We start from the raw sequence: 15383 nt of genomic DNA on the forward strand, positions 1-15383 counted from the left end.
AAATCAAAGATAACTTCACTTACAATAAGCTTGTTTGCATCATGGGTCTTTTTTCTTGAGAAAGGTATCTATCAATATTGGATCATCCAGGCCTATATTATACAGGCAAAGGTAAAATTAGCACATCAACATTTATAACTGAAATTAATAAGCATTAAATAATGGATTCAAACTACCAAGAGAATAAAACGTATTATCACCCGTATCAGACATCTGAGCTGGTCATTCACAAAACCGTATTGCCCTACATTTTTCTGAATATCGAGAAGGGTAGGTATATTGTTTGTATTTTCCTCGGTCTCAATGCGCGTATTTACTTTGCATGCAGAGACGATGCAAAATATACCTTTGTATTTTCCCTGGTCTCACATCCGGGCATTTGTGGATGCGTATAAAGATATACGCTTCATAAGTATCCGCGCACAAAAATACGTCATAATAAAGACAACGCTGGGTCCGAGCGCTTGCAAGTACGTCATAATGGTAAAGTGCAGAGCCTAGACCGATATTAACATGACACAATAGAACTCTATTCTTAAAAGAAATATCCTCATTATGCATGATTTTTGCTCTAGATATCTGATTTGGATGATAATAACAATATTGACTGGCTCTTCTTTCGGGAAACATCAAATATATTGCCCTTAAAAGACCCATATTGCCCTCGTCTAAAGACTCGGGCCAATATGATTCTTTTGCTGGCAATATATTTGATGTTCCCCTCAAGGCCAGTCAATATTATATAAATAATGATGAATATATTGTATTAACATGGCAATAGATTTTATATAATAATTTTCTCATGGTGAGAAAAGTAAACTTACATGTTTGACAGAATTGTCCAGTATAACATCCAATGCAGTTGCACGTATACTGATCACATGTTCCACTAGTAGGTATGCACTCGGCTCCATTCAGACACAGATTATTTTCACATGGCTCTATCACTGTAAAATATACATAAACACACAAATGTAAGGTGTTAGTAGAAACATGGAGAAATATATGTCTTACAAAGTATTATTCTCTCAGATACATGTATATATAAACAAATCTCAAAGCTATTAGTGGTATTAATTTTATGGAAAACCTTTTCTAACCACACAATCTAGGTTGATTCATTTTGGAACTGATGTTACACTTGTTTGAATCCAAAATTTAAAGCAAATTCTATTTTAAAGTGACAAATGTCACTTCAACTTATCAACTCATTATGATAAGAAGCTTGCCATTTGTAGAAGATAGACAGTCTGATTGAAGAGAATTGGCTGGCATGAAGCATATGAAAGAGTTTTGGCCGTATTTGTATTTTTTCTCTTTTTCAGAACCCAGGGTAAGAGGAAAGATATAAATAAGTCGTTAATCTAAAGCAAATGGCTCTTCAATGTTTTTGTGTCAATATCAACATAAACATTGTTTCAATTGTACTTTAAATTTGGCTTAAAATAATCAAACTTAAAGATAACTAAACATAAATATAAATTTTGGAGAATTAGTAGACCAGGGGCGGAGTCACGGAAGTCAAATGGAAGGTGACTTAATTCTCCCCATTTCTAGTGTTCTTCCTCCTATCCTCCCTATTCTTACTTCTTTTTGCAATACTTAAGAACATAAGGGATATGGCCACCCCTTATCCCCCGTACCACTGCCCTGTACATAATGAGTGTAGTGGTTTCCCGGTAAACCAAGTATTCTTTTGTGGGCATGTTTTGATCCTGAAAAGGAACACCCACAGTTTTTCCACACCCAAACCTAATATTTCGACAAGTGTGTTATAAATAATAATGAGAGTTTTTAACTTGCCTTGTTCACAGAACTGTCCTCTAAAGCACCCTTGGCATTGACAGGAGTAGTCCACACACGATCCAGGAACAGCTTCGCAGACAGCTCCATTCCGGCACTGGTTCGTCTCACAGGCATCAATGACTGTTCGATGAAAAGTGATTTATTAAGTTGAAGTTAAGAGTGCTGCATATAATGCGGACAATTTCTTAAAACTTGTTATGATAAGCAATTCACAATATCAGTTTAAATAAGCTAATGAAATAACAAAATTTGGTCAGCTGCACGTAAACTTGTCATAAGAATTGTGCATCTGTTTTCATAACAAATTCTTAGGGGGAAAGAGGCCCCTGATCTAGGGCTAATAGCTCCCTATTTGGCATCTGACATGACCAATGTGACTCACAGCAAGCACTAATATAACACTAAATAGTTTTTGCATTTGGCTCCCAAGGAACCTTCCCACCCCCCCCCAAAAAAAAATATATATGCTACTATATTATAAGACAGTTAAAGGATTGAGCTGACAGAAAACCCTGCTTGCTACGTTATATAAAAATATAGAAATTGTAATATATTACCAAGCAAATTTTTAGCATGAAATATCATATATTGAGTTTGCTTACATTGTTCACAGTTTTGTCCTCTGTAGCAATCTGTGCATGCACACTGGTGTTGGGTACATGATCCGGGCATAACTGAACAAGAACCGCCGTTAAAACATGGTCTACTTGCACACGGCATTAGCACTACATGCAGGTAAAAGAACATGAAAATTGAGAGAAAAATCCTTCTGCTTCAGATTCAGATGAATAATTTCATTTTCAAAGGTAAATTTTTGTTAAAAGTGTAAATTTCACATATACAGTGCGTCCCAGAATAAACGAAACCGAGATTTAGCGATTATTTATCATAACTTAATCATAAATATAATAGACAAATGACCTACCAATTTAAAGCTTAGAATCTCCTCTTGTATCTGATATTACTTAAGTTATTTCTTATTCACGCATGAGTGAGCAAAAACAATTTGAAGAAAGGATACCAAAAACTCATTTGGAGGGGGGTATCTGGATTTCAAAAGGAAAACCACATTTATGAAAAGTTCAATATCTGCTCTTTAATTTGGTACCTCAATTACAGAAAATGGTCAAGAAATAAAAAAGTTCTGGTCATTTAAAATAAGGCTTGTATTTCCATAATTTCATGAGATAAATGTGTTTTCACCGGTTTCCCACAGAAGCTTTCGCATGGTGAACAATAGATTTAACGCATGGCTGATCGTCAACAAAACGGAGTGTCGAGTGAGTTTGAAACCTCTTCATTTTATGAAATTACTGAAATTCAAGCCTTATTTCAAATAACTAGAACTTTCTTATTTCTCAACCATTTTCTGTAATTTTGGTATCAAATTAAAGAGGAGATATTGAACTTTTCAAAAATGTGGTTTTCTTTTTGAAACCCAGATACCCCCCGCCAAATTAGTTTTTGATATCCTTTTTTCAAATTGTCTTTGCTCACTCATGCGTGAATGAAAAATAATCTAAGTAATATCAGATGGAAGAGGAGATTCTAAGCTTTAAATTGGTAGGTCATTTGTCTATTTTATTTATGATTAAGTAATGATAAATGATCGCTAAATCTCGGTTTCGTTTTTTCTGGGACGCACTGTATACAGTGATTATCAATGCATCCCCTAGAGAAGCCGTGAACTTTAAGGAGCTCTGCACGAAATTCAAAGAGTTCGAACTACAGATAACAGCCAATGCAAACGCAACCATTGTCAACTTCCTTGATGTAACAATCGACCTCTCCAAGTAAGAGTTCAGGGGAGCGTTTCATCAATATTTTCATCCGACAAGTTGTCAGACCTGACATCTTTCCATGATTTTGATTGGCTGAGAGGCACTGTTCCTATGGTAACTGTCGGATAAAATGGGACTTGTCGGATAAAACGTCTGACAAGTCCTTTCATGAAACGCTCCCCAGGTCTTACTCAAAACCAGGAAATTCCCATCTATATATGTCCAACATTTCCAGCAGTGAAGAAATCTTCAACAGTGCAAAACCAGATGAGAAAGCACTGCAGGATGCTGGACTCAAACCCAAGCTGATATACACACCGAAACATTCTACCAGCAGCAGTAAAGAGACCACCAACGTCAAAGATGACGAAAGATAACATGGTTCAACCCTCCATACAGTAAGCATGTCAGAACGAACATTGGCAGAAAGTTCCTAGCCCTTATTGAACAGCACTTCCAAAAGAGCAACTGCTCCACAAGGTCTGCAACAGGAACACTCTGAAATCAGACAACATTACCACAACAACAAAGGCCCACAACAACAGAATAACACTCATCAACACGAAGACAAGAACTCCTGCAACTGCAGATATAAAGAATATTGCCCAATCCCTGGCAAATGCACGGCCATTGTCATCTACGACGCTGAGGTAGTGACATCTAGCAACAAGAAGGTGTACATCGAGCTCACATTAACTTTGTTCAAAGGAAGGTACGCAACCCATAAATGAAGTATCACCAGCAGGGGAAAACGACACCAAACTGAGCTCAGCAAGTTCATATGGAGACTGAAGGATGAAGGCACAGCCTACTCACTCAAATGGAGGATCGCAAGACATGCATGGCCCTACTCGCCAAAAACAAAGAGGTGCAACCTGTGTCTGTGGGAGAAGTACCACATCATCATGGCCAAGACAATATCAATGCTTAACTCAAGAACATAACTAATTTCAACCTGTAAACACAAGTAAAAAATTTCCTCTGAACATATGGTTAACCATAGAAGATCCCCCCCCCCATTTATGTTATAAACCCACTCTGCCCCACATTTCCCCTTACCCAGTTTAAAAGCCAATATCTATTATCTGTTTACCGTTGTCATTTTATCCCCCTTTCTTTGTGTAGTTTCTTTCTATGCTTGACTGCACTAGATTTATTGTTCTCTTTACTTGAGTTAGTTGCTGATGAGCCTTTAGGTGTAGAACTAAACATCTAAGCAACTTGCTCCATCCTATTCTGTATGGTTATTTAATAATAATAATGATAATAATGGCTACCTACATTGCACATAGGTTGACCTTTTGGTGTAATCTAATATGGCACTTCAGAAAAGTAAATGTCCACAAAAATAATTGAAAATGAATAGACACAGAAAGACATTAGAAAGTTGAATTCTCTTTAACACATTATACTATTAAAATGTGTAAGAGAATCATGAAAATATTGAAATATGCTTTTTAAAACAAGATCTTACATGTTTCACACAGCCTTCCCGTATAGCAGCCAGGGCAGTCACATGTGTAATCTATGCACGAGCCACTGACAGGTTGGCATATTCCACCATTCTGACATGGATTCGGAGAACACTGGTCCAATCCTACAGATCAGATAAGAAAACATGATTTCAGTGTGATAGGTAGAGATTGTCAATAACTTTCTGGGAACCTCATAATACAGATTGAATGTCTATGCAAAATGGCATTACAGTGTCTCAAAATATTTCTTTAAACATTGTCAGAGGTTATTAAAGAACCATAGAATTGACAAATTTATACAAGGTATCATATCACAAAACATAACACGTAAATGGAAAACATTAACCTTATTCCATTAATAATAATAATAATAATTAAGACTTACATCGCGCCAAATCCACTCTGTAGAGTGCTCAAGGTGCTTTTTAGGAAATTATAAAAGAAATTAAGAATAATTGAACAGAAATGTTTTGAGGTAATTTTTGAAAGTTTCAGAAGTCAAGCACTGTTTGATGTTATGAGGGAGGCTATTCCATAGCTTCGAGGATGAGTAAACAAATGATCTTTCACCCCAGGTTTTGGAAACTTTGGGGGTGACAAGAGAATTGGAAAGGGAGGAACGTAAGGATCTTGAAGGGGTATAACTTTTGATCAGTACTCATAATGTACTCAGAGACTTATAAAATAGTATTGTGTCGTTTTGTTGTCTTTCTTTTATGTGTCATCAAGGAAAATAATCTAGAATATTGACTATTCAAAGATAATGAATTATACAATATAAAACAGAAAAGTTGGTATCACTCGGTTATTCCTATACTGCACCCATCACAGGACAGTATATTTCATTGTATAAGTCATGTGGTACCAGTTTTTTTGTTCACTTACTTAAATCAATTTGCATCTATTAGCTCTATCATCAAAACATTTTGCAATGGTCCTTTTTAATAAAGACCAATACAATATAAATGGTACAAGTGATATGAGGACTTACTGTTCTGGCAACGATCGCCAACATAGCACTGTGGGCATCGGCAGATGATATCTAAGCATCGGCTTCCCACAGCATCACAAGTACCTCCATTTAGACAAGGATTGGGTGAACATTGATCTAATCCTAGGAGGGTTAAGTAAGCAACAAAGTTATATATGATAATGCATTGTGGCTCAGGGGTAGAGTGTCCGTCTTAAGAAGGGGAGTCGTTGTTTCAATGCCAGGCTGTGCCATACCAAAGACCTTAAAAATGGGACCTTCTGCATTCTATCACTTTTAAGATTCTTTTATTACTCTTTCACTGTACACATGGATCCGCTCCTCTCTATAACATCTCCTTGATACACCAATATGCCCCTTCTAGATCTCTTCGTTCTCAAGACTCTGGTTTGATGGTTATCCCTAAAATCAAAACAAAGTGGGGGAACGTACATTTGCCCATGCTGGGCCATCCGCATGGAATTCTCTTCCTCGGACCATTAAAGATAGTAGCTCTGTTGAAATGTTTAAATCTAATCTTAAAACCTATATGTTTAATTTGGCCTACAATTGATATTTATCCCTTCTATTTGTCTTCAGCACTTTTAATCTAAATACTTTTCCTTCTTTTTCACCTCTACTTTGCACTAGTGCGCCTAGAGCATTTGATATTCTTATGGATTTGGCGCCATACAAATCATATATATTATTATTATTATTATTAGTCAGGTGCATGAAGTATTATAATATGCATAGCCTGCTGTGAGAACAGTTCTTTCGAGCTGACGTGGTTATCCAAGATAAATAAGAATTATTATTTTATATTTCATTTCAGTAACATAATTGCCGGATAGTTGCAGTCATCTATTAGTTTTTTTTCTAAACGAGTGTGATGTATATTTAGGTTTGTTATTCAACATGGGCAAGACAGCATGAAAGTAGATCTTAGTGGTTGATGAAATTCAAAATTTCATACGAAAATTATGTTTGTGGAAATCTAACCCTCATCTACTTCATTAGAGAATTATGATTAAATGAATACTTAACTTACTGAATTTTATGTATTCATTTATAAATTCATCCATCTATCTTATTTATTTCATCATCAATTCATTCATTTATTTAATTTTTTAATACTTATTTAATACTTATTATTTCTCACTTATTCATAATTTCAAAATTATATAATTGAAGGGATCTATCCCAAAGATTCATATGAGGGATTTGAGAGAAAAGTATTCATAAATAAAAAATCACAAAATCACTCTCCCCACTGTGTGTGTAAAACATTGTCTATTAATAACATTTCTCAGCGTTCACGATGAGAGCTCCAACATAAATTCTATGGCTGTATTCTGAAGTCAGGTTTACCGTAGACCAGGTCTAACTGTGCTAAAATTATGGAAAGCCAAAAATGTCAAAATTTTCTTTACTTTGTATGTTTCTTACGTTTAATGTGCTCTTTCTAAACTCATGTATGATGAAGAATGCTCTCTAATATTCCCTTACGAAAATGTTAAGAATGATTTGAGAGAAAAAAAGCTGATATATTAAATTCTACTGTTAGAGATTTATGCCAAACCACAACTTTAAACCAGAGTTTAAATTTAACCTAACTTCAGAATACAGGCAATTGGCCATATTATGAAGTCCAGTTTAATGTAAACCACGGTCTCAAGCTAAAAATCCAAAAACATTTACTGTGCTCTTTCCCCTTGCTCCTTGCCCTAATGGTGAAAAAACCCATTTCATTCATTATCCAAAGACAGTTATGAATAAATTGAGCACCAAATGTGCCAACAAACTGAACCTACATTGTGAGAGGCTAGTGTCAAAATTGGCTCTCCATAGTTAAACCACAACTTCCGACCAGAGTTTGAATTTATACCAAGTTCGGAATATGAGTATCTTTGAACCATATCCTGGTAATGTACTTACTTGTCTGACACTGATCTCCTACATAGCATGGCTGACATTGGCATGTATAATCAGTGCAGGATCCTGGTGTGCGGATACAGAAACCATTATTCTGGCAAGGATTTGGGCTGCACTGATCATCAACTGAGGTGGAATAAACAAAGAGAAGTTTGAATTGCCCAGCTTGTCTATCGGGAATGATATTGGGCTGAAGAAAGACATGATCAAAATCTTCTTCATCTTGCACTAATCAGGACCCTGTCTTACAAAGAGTTGCAATTGATCTGATCAACCTAACTATGGAAAGCCAGCAACGCCTACGTCTAAAATGCATGTTTCTTAAAATATACTGAAGTATATTCATCCATTCATTGTTTTCTTGACGATTTGGGGTGTTCACCTTTGTCTGCAAAGTACATTTTGCAATTTTCCTGTAGAAAAAAATCATGACACTGATGGATTTCCATAAAGTTACAATTGATTGGATCAATCATAACTTTTTGTACAACAGGGCCCCACTGCTATAAAATGTAAGAAAAAAAAGTGGAAAAATGTGCCATTCAGTGCCATTTTGAGATTTTGTAACACCAAACTTCTTTTAATAAGTGTATTTATTCAAAACAGCTTGAGTGAAGGAATATAGGGAGAGTGAAATTGAACAATGAATTATTGTTAAAAGAACTACCCTAGACATCAACGACTGCCTCCCTCATAAATGATGCTACTTGTCTCTTTTCAAACATAAATTTCCTTTTTCATGATCTGAGCAGAGCTACATCTTGAGATATAACACTGAAAATATCAAAATTTTACCCCCAAAAAGAGTTGAATAGAACAGACCGCTTATTGAAAACAACATTGTCAATTCAAACACTGACACAGTAAGTGAACTTTTATACCATGATGAAACTCTAATTTTGGGAATGATTGTATTTGTTTGTATGCAATTGCTTCCCTTATCCCTCTGTTTTGCCACATATCATGTGAGTTTACTTACATATTTCACAGTTCTGTCCTTGGTAGCAATTGGTACAGCTGCATTGGTATTGATCACATTGATTGGTCAGTACTGAACATGTTCCTCCAAACTGACAGGGAAAACTACTGCATGGATTAAAAACTGGGAAGAGAGAAATGAATATTGTTGTTGCATCAGGAAATATCAACTCAAATCTACATCTTTGATCACTTGATACAAATATTGTGTGAAACTTAATCACATCTTAAGCTACTGGATAGTTATCAAGATTGATTAATCATAGAGACTAATTATCAAGATTCGAAGACTGATGATATTCAATTTCATGTAATATTTGGTGAGTATGATAAGAAAATTCTGGTTATACACACAATTTATATGAAATTCATGTTAAAGATTATTAAAATTTGTGGATATTTTCACTCTTCAATGCTGCATTTCAATATTTTGAAATCTTCAGTACATAAGAATCTGATCATCTATATTCGATCAATATACTGGTCCTTGACTTACATATTTCACAGAATGACCCCGTGTAGCAGTCTGGACACTGGCATGCATAGTTGAAACACGAGTTGGGATTAGCCACACAAGTGCCTCCATTCTGACACTGATGATTTGCACAGGCATTTTGCTCTGAAAGATAAAAAGAAAAAAAGAAACAAATAAGCAAACAACTCGCTTTTAAGGGGGATTGTATGGAAAGGTTTTGATGTGTATTTAGTATGTTTCATTCAGGGACCACAGAAGAGTTTTTTAGTTTGGAGGCGAGCAAAAAAGGCACAACACCATATGACTGTCATTTATTATTTTGTACTGAAAAAAAGTAAGGAGGGGAGCTGAAGTTCACTTGCCACCCCCATGGCATCCCAGTTATCAAGTTATTAACATTAACATTAGACCTTTAGAAAGAGATAGGCCTATAAAACAGAGCACAAGAAACTGTTGGTTATAAGAATGGCTCTTTATAAAGAGAAGGTGAGGGAGAGATTCATTTACCTATTTCACACTGTGCTCCTGTAAAACACCCTGAACACTGACATTGATACGACGTACAAGAAGCCAAAGATGATGAGCATTGTCCGCCATTAATGCAGGGTGAACTGTCGCACGGGTCTCTCCCTGTAAGCAAAGTTTTTTTTTTAAATATTTGTAAGTTTTATTATATCATAAAATCATAATCAAGGTAAAATTACAATATTTACAACTCATTAAAACAGATCAGAGTTATTGTAACAAAAGGCAATAAAAACAAAAAAGAAAGTTACATAATGATACATGCAAGGAAGATTCAAGACAGAAGAATACACAAACGAACAGTGGAGTATCGGATATACCACCCAATCATTTTCAACATTATATTGAAGGGTTTGTTCATGGAAGTATCCAATAATTTTTTTGTTGATGACAAAATCAAATTAAATTTTATGTCACATCAAATGAAAAAATATGTATCAAAAAAGTCTCTAAGGTTCCATCATAAAATGAACGAGACTTCAGCCAGGGTATCCTTTTTCTGGGATCTACTATTATTTATTTTTCCAATAAATACTTTTTTCACTCTTACTGTGCCTTTCACTGTAATCAGCGAGTGTCATTTTTTTTATCAAAGAGTCTATATTTAATTGTTTTATTTATAAAAACAGGATTTTATTTATAAAAACAGGATTTTATTTATAAAAACAGGATTTTATTTATAAAAACAGGATTTTATTTATAAAAACAGGAATTTATTTATAAAAACAGGATTTTATTTATAAAAACAGGATTTTATTTATAAAAACAGGATTTTATTTATAAAAACAGGATTTTATTTATAAAAACAGGATTTTATTTATAAAAACAGGATTTTATTTATAAAAACAGGATTTTATTTATAAAAACAGGATTTTATTTATAAAAACAGGATTTTATTTATAAAAACAGGATTTTATTTATAAAAACAGGATTCACTCCTGAGGCAATAATGTTAAACATCTCGACCATAAGTTGAACTGAACAATGGAATCACTCATGCATGCAATGCACTCCTCAAAATGCAATAGGCATAACAATAGCTATATGATCATTGCACGAAAATGTGTTTGTGGCACTCCAGTGGATGCACAGATATGTGTTCATGGCACGTTAAGAGTTCATGTATATACAAAAAGAAATCATTAGGAGTATTATAAATGTGCTTACATGTTTGGCAGGTATCTCCAGTGTAACAGAACGGACATGAACAGGTGTAATTAGTACAGGATCCCGCTAGTCTACTACAGGCACCTCCATTGGCACAAGGGTTAGGGGTGCATTGATCCACAACTGCACCAAAAAAAGAATTCAGGGAACAAGAAAAGGGTAAGTAAAATGGTAGGTTTACAGTTGAGGCCAGAAGCACTAGGAAATTCAAAGAAAGTTTGAAACTTACCAAACATCACAAAATTCACTGTATCTTATCAAATATTTGTGTTATCATGACGAAATTTGGTATCAAACAAATGAGTATGTCATGCCCCTTCATCACATTGCTTTGTCATCAGGAGCTGAAAGATATTTAGGTGTCATTTTGGGGCCTCAACTGTATATATATTTGTTTAAAGGTGACATTGATGATTATAGAAAATAACAGCAGCCTACTAAATACGATTGAACATGTACATTCAGTTTAAAATAATTTCTGGTTCATCACATGGACATATTATATTCCAATAATGTTCATTTATTCTTTCCATTTAAGTTAATTATTAAACAATGGCAAGTATTAAAGACAGGGACTGATTAACACTCAAGTTTTAAACATCGTAGAAAAACGTTCTTTATTATTAATACTTGTTGATGCTTCTAGGGTATTCTTTTGAGATTGTTTTATTATATGGCAGAAAGAAAATGCTGAAAACTGCTTATCATATCTACCAACGCCTGCCAGCACTGAATAAATTCATGATTGATTGGCTGCATCAAATTGAATAATTCAAGGGATTAGAAAAGGGTAAATTGAATGTAAAGTTGAAATGTTTATTAAAAATGTACATAAAAAATATCAATGGTTAACATTCCATTTGAACCCATTTATGGTAGATAAAATGTATGTTATCAGATTATTAGAATAAATCATGCTTAATTCGTTTTTGATGTGTTTAAGGCTAAAAAAAACTCCACTGAAATGAAATCCAGTTTCTTACAATTTCAGTGCTGATTACCACAAAAACTTATTAATGCTTCTGAACACCAGCTTATGACTACTTACATGTAATACATCTATCTCCAGTCCAGCATCCTATGCAATCACACATATAATCAGTACAGGACAATTGCTGGCATTGGCCACCATTGAAACATGGATCATTCTGGCAAGGGTCGAGCACTGAGTGTTCAACAAAATGTTTATAAGTCAAGAAAGAATAGATTTAAAATTATGGTAACTGGAAGATTTTGGAATATAGATGACAAATGTAATAATTACAAATAAAGAATTGAAGGAGGATGAGAGATTATCAAAGAATACATCAAATTATTGAGATATTTAGTTGGTTATGATGAATAAATTCCTAGTTTAGAGGTACAAAAAAAGTTAAAAAGTCAATTGTTTTACATTTACAATTGTTATCAGAAGAGACTAGCTAGGGGAAGTATGATATTTTTCAATTTTTAAGCATCATCAGTGTTCTTGTGTAATTTACTACGGATGAAAATATTTGAACTACCCTTTTTTCTATTGCATGTTATTGAAACATTTGAAAGCATTTTCTGTTGCATAATCAGAGTGGGTAAATGAATCCCAGATGAATGTAATTTATCAGTTAACACTTAATCACATAAAATTGTAATGTGATAATAATGATGATAATAATATAGAGTATTTCTAGAGCGTACACATCCGCCTAGTTAGGTGCTCAAGGTGCTAATATATTACCCATCTAAGTTGGGGTCCAGATTCTGGTGCTCAAAGCTTTTTGAGGAATTACTTCCTGCTTGTACCCATTGAAAGAAATTACGCCACTGGCTGGGTATCAAACACATGAACATCTGTTTCAAAGTCCAGTGATAAATTCCATGGGCCACAACGCTCCATAATGTAACAACACTTTCTTCTTATAACTTCATCAGGGTCGAAAATAATACTTACATGTGTTGCAAGTAGAGCCAGTAAAGCAACCAGGGCATTGACATTCAAACAGTGTGCATGATCCTTGGGTTAGCTGGCAAGTACCACCATTGGTACATGGGTTACCATTATCCATACATGCATTGATTGCTGAAATCATAGGAAGAAAACAATCATTAAAAAAATTAGTATGTCTCTCATCAAAAACAATTTTCGATAACATATTTGTTTAATATACAAATGACAGACAATATTTGTATACAGCATCAAAATAATTCATACTGTATTATGGTTAGGATATGTTTTCTTTGATAAATATGACATAATTACTTATCCCAAACACATGTATTGACAGTAAAAGAAATGGACCTTTAGAAGAAACATCAAAATTTAAAGGAAATCACACTGGCAAAGCAGACTCAAGGCCAACAAAAGCTTTGAAATAATTACCCATGACTTCATCAATTGGTTTGGAATCGGTTTATCTACATGTCTTCAAATAAATCTCAAGGCACAAGCCAATAACCAGTCTTTCTTGTTTTTAATTAAACGTCTTCAACTTTGTCCTAAATTTCCAAGTAACTTATAATGGGATACAACTTATATAATAACTTATTATGGGATACAACAGAGGTTATTCAAACTTTATTGAAATAACAATTAATAATGAAATCATGTGATACTACATCTCTGTTCATAATTTACCAATTTCACAGAATGCCCCAGTGAAGCAAGAAGGGCAGATACAGGCTGATACATTACATGAAGTTCCTCCTTCTCTGAAGCAAGTTCCTCCATTCATACAAGGGTTTAAATCACAGGGATTAAGCACTGACAAATAAATCACATCAAATTAAGAAAAAATATTGATCGAATATTCAGATGTGTACGAAAGGTACTGAAAAAAAAACATTACACTTCGTAATTCCGAAGCTTCGTAATTCCGAAGGTTCTTTATTCCGAAGGTTCGTAATTCCGAAACACGTAAATTGCCTATACCTCGATGTTCGTTAATCCGAAAACGAAAAAGGGTTCGTTAATCCGAACATTTGTGGCGTAATTCCGACGATTCGTTATTCCGAAGGTTCGATAATCCGAAAACGAAATAAGGTTCGTTGTTCCGAAGGTTCGTTAATCCGAAAACGAAATAAGGTTCGTTGATCCGAAAACAAAATAAGGTTCGTTAATCCGAAAAATGAAAACCGGGAAAGCAAAGGCAGAGGCAAGGGGAGGGGGCGGGGGACACTGTTGCCGTTCAGTTATCATATGAGGATGGGAAGGCAAGGGCGGCCGAACGAATTTTCGTTGGGGGTAAAGCCAAAAAATGAAACTCATACGTCAAAATTGGGACTGTGGTGATATTTTCACCTGAAGATTATCATCTGCTTGAAGTCATTGTGTGTTTGATAGTGATTAAGTAGAGAATAACTTTTTTGAAGTGACTTCTTATTATGGCAAAATGTATATTTAGGCTTTATTTTTCGGGAGAGAGTATAATGAGCGAGCGGCTTGGTAAAACAAATTCAAAGGTGAAGTTGTATAACGTTTTTTGTGGTCAGTTATTCTTAAAATGGCATTATTGCGAGGTGTTGCGAGCGTGAATCACAAGCTAAACTTAAATTAGTTTTTAAAAATCCAAGCAGATTTCTGCTGTCATTAAAAAGATGTGCATCTAAATAAATAATTAACACGAGCGCAAAACGCGAGCTTGAACATACTGACCAGAAAAGGAACCTGTTAAAGAAAGCATTTAGTGACCTCTTTATAGGATGCATATTTCACCAATCGAATGAGAGTGCGAAGCGCAAAATGAAATTTTTCAATATTCCAGCCTGAAAACTTAACTTAACTTGTATACTTTAAAAAGAGTATTTTATTTCGAAAAAACATGAAAAACGGCATATTTATTTTTGAAAAAGGAACTTTCCCAGTTTGGAAAATATTAATTCCCTGTTTTTTATTCCATTTTTGATGCCCCCTGCCTCCCTCCCGGCGGATCCAACTTTCGTCAAATAGAGGGGGGGGGATTTTTTTAGCCATATTTTCCTTGATCGGCAGTTTAAAGTTAATTTTTGTTTGTTTCTTTGAAAGGGTAGTCCTAACAGTCAATAATTAGCTTTATCCTTATAAAATAAAGTAAATATGTAATAACATGATAAACCCTTTTTAAATAATGCGAGCGCGAGCTATATATTTTTGTTAATATGATGGGCAATATGTTTGCGATCTTCAAAGCGAGATGCCTATGTAACTAAATTTAGATAATAACTGCTAGCAAGAAGCGCGAACAGAATTTTTAAATATATATGCTCTGACCTGATCTAAAGGGGACATTTTAAGAACTTTTTGCAGTTAGCCATGAAGA

General features: G+C 34.6%; 1 protein-coding gene across 1 annotated transcript in view; it reads right to left on the minus strand.

Moving 5' to 3' along the window:
* Nucleotides 1–15383, minus strand: part of LOC121422581 (fibrillin-2-like) — a 144298-nt gene that overhangs the window by 75584 nt on the left and 53331 nt on the right. Inside the window, exons 24-36 of the mRNA XM_041617731.1 lie at nucleotides 13724–13849; nucleotides 13040–13168; nucleotides 12161–12277; nucleotides 11113–11235; nucleotides 9928–10050; nucleotides 9442–9564; nucleotides 8947–9069; nucleotides 7971–8093; nucleotides 6054–6176; nucleotides 5062–5184; nucleotides 2409–2531; nucleotides 1804–1926; nucleotides 825–947 (exon numbers count right to left, since the gene is read on the minus strand). Coding sequence (XP_041473665.1) covers nucleotides 825–947; nucleotides 1804–1926; nucleotides 2409–2531; nucleotides 5062–5184; nucleotides 6054–6176; nucleotides 7971–8093; nucleotides 8947–9069; nucleotides 9442–9564; nucleotides 9928–10050; nucleotides 11113–11235; nucleotides 12161–12277; nucleotides 13040–13168; nucleotides 13724–13849 — 1602 coding nt within the window. The remainder of the gene's footprint in view (nucleotides 1–824; nucleotides 948–1803; nucleotides 1927–2408; nucleotides 2532–5061; nucleotides 5185–6053; nucleotides 6177–7970; nucleotides 8094–8946; nucleotides 9070–9441; nucleotides 9565–9927; nucleotides 10051–11112; nucleotides 11236–12160; nucleotides 12278–13039; nucleotides 13169–13723; nucleotides 13850–15383) is intronic.

Source organism: Lytechinus variegatus, chromosome 10 (genome assembly GCF_018143015.1).
Source record: "Lytechinus variegatus isolate NC3 chromosome 10, Lvar_3.0, whole genome shotgun sequence".
Classification (NCBI taxonomy): Eukaryota; Metazoa; Echinodermata; class Echinoidea; order Temnopleuroida; family Toxopneustidae; genus Lytechinus; species Lytechinus variegatus.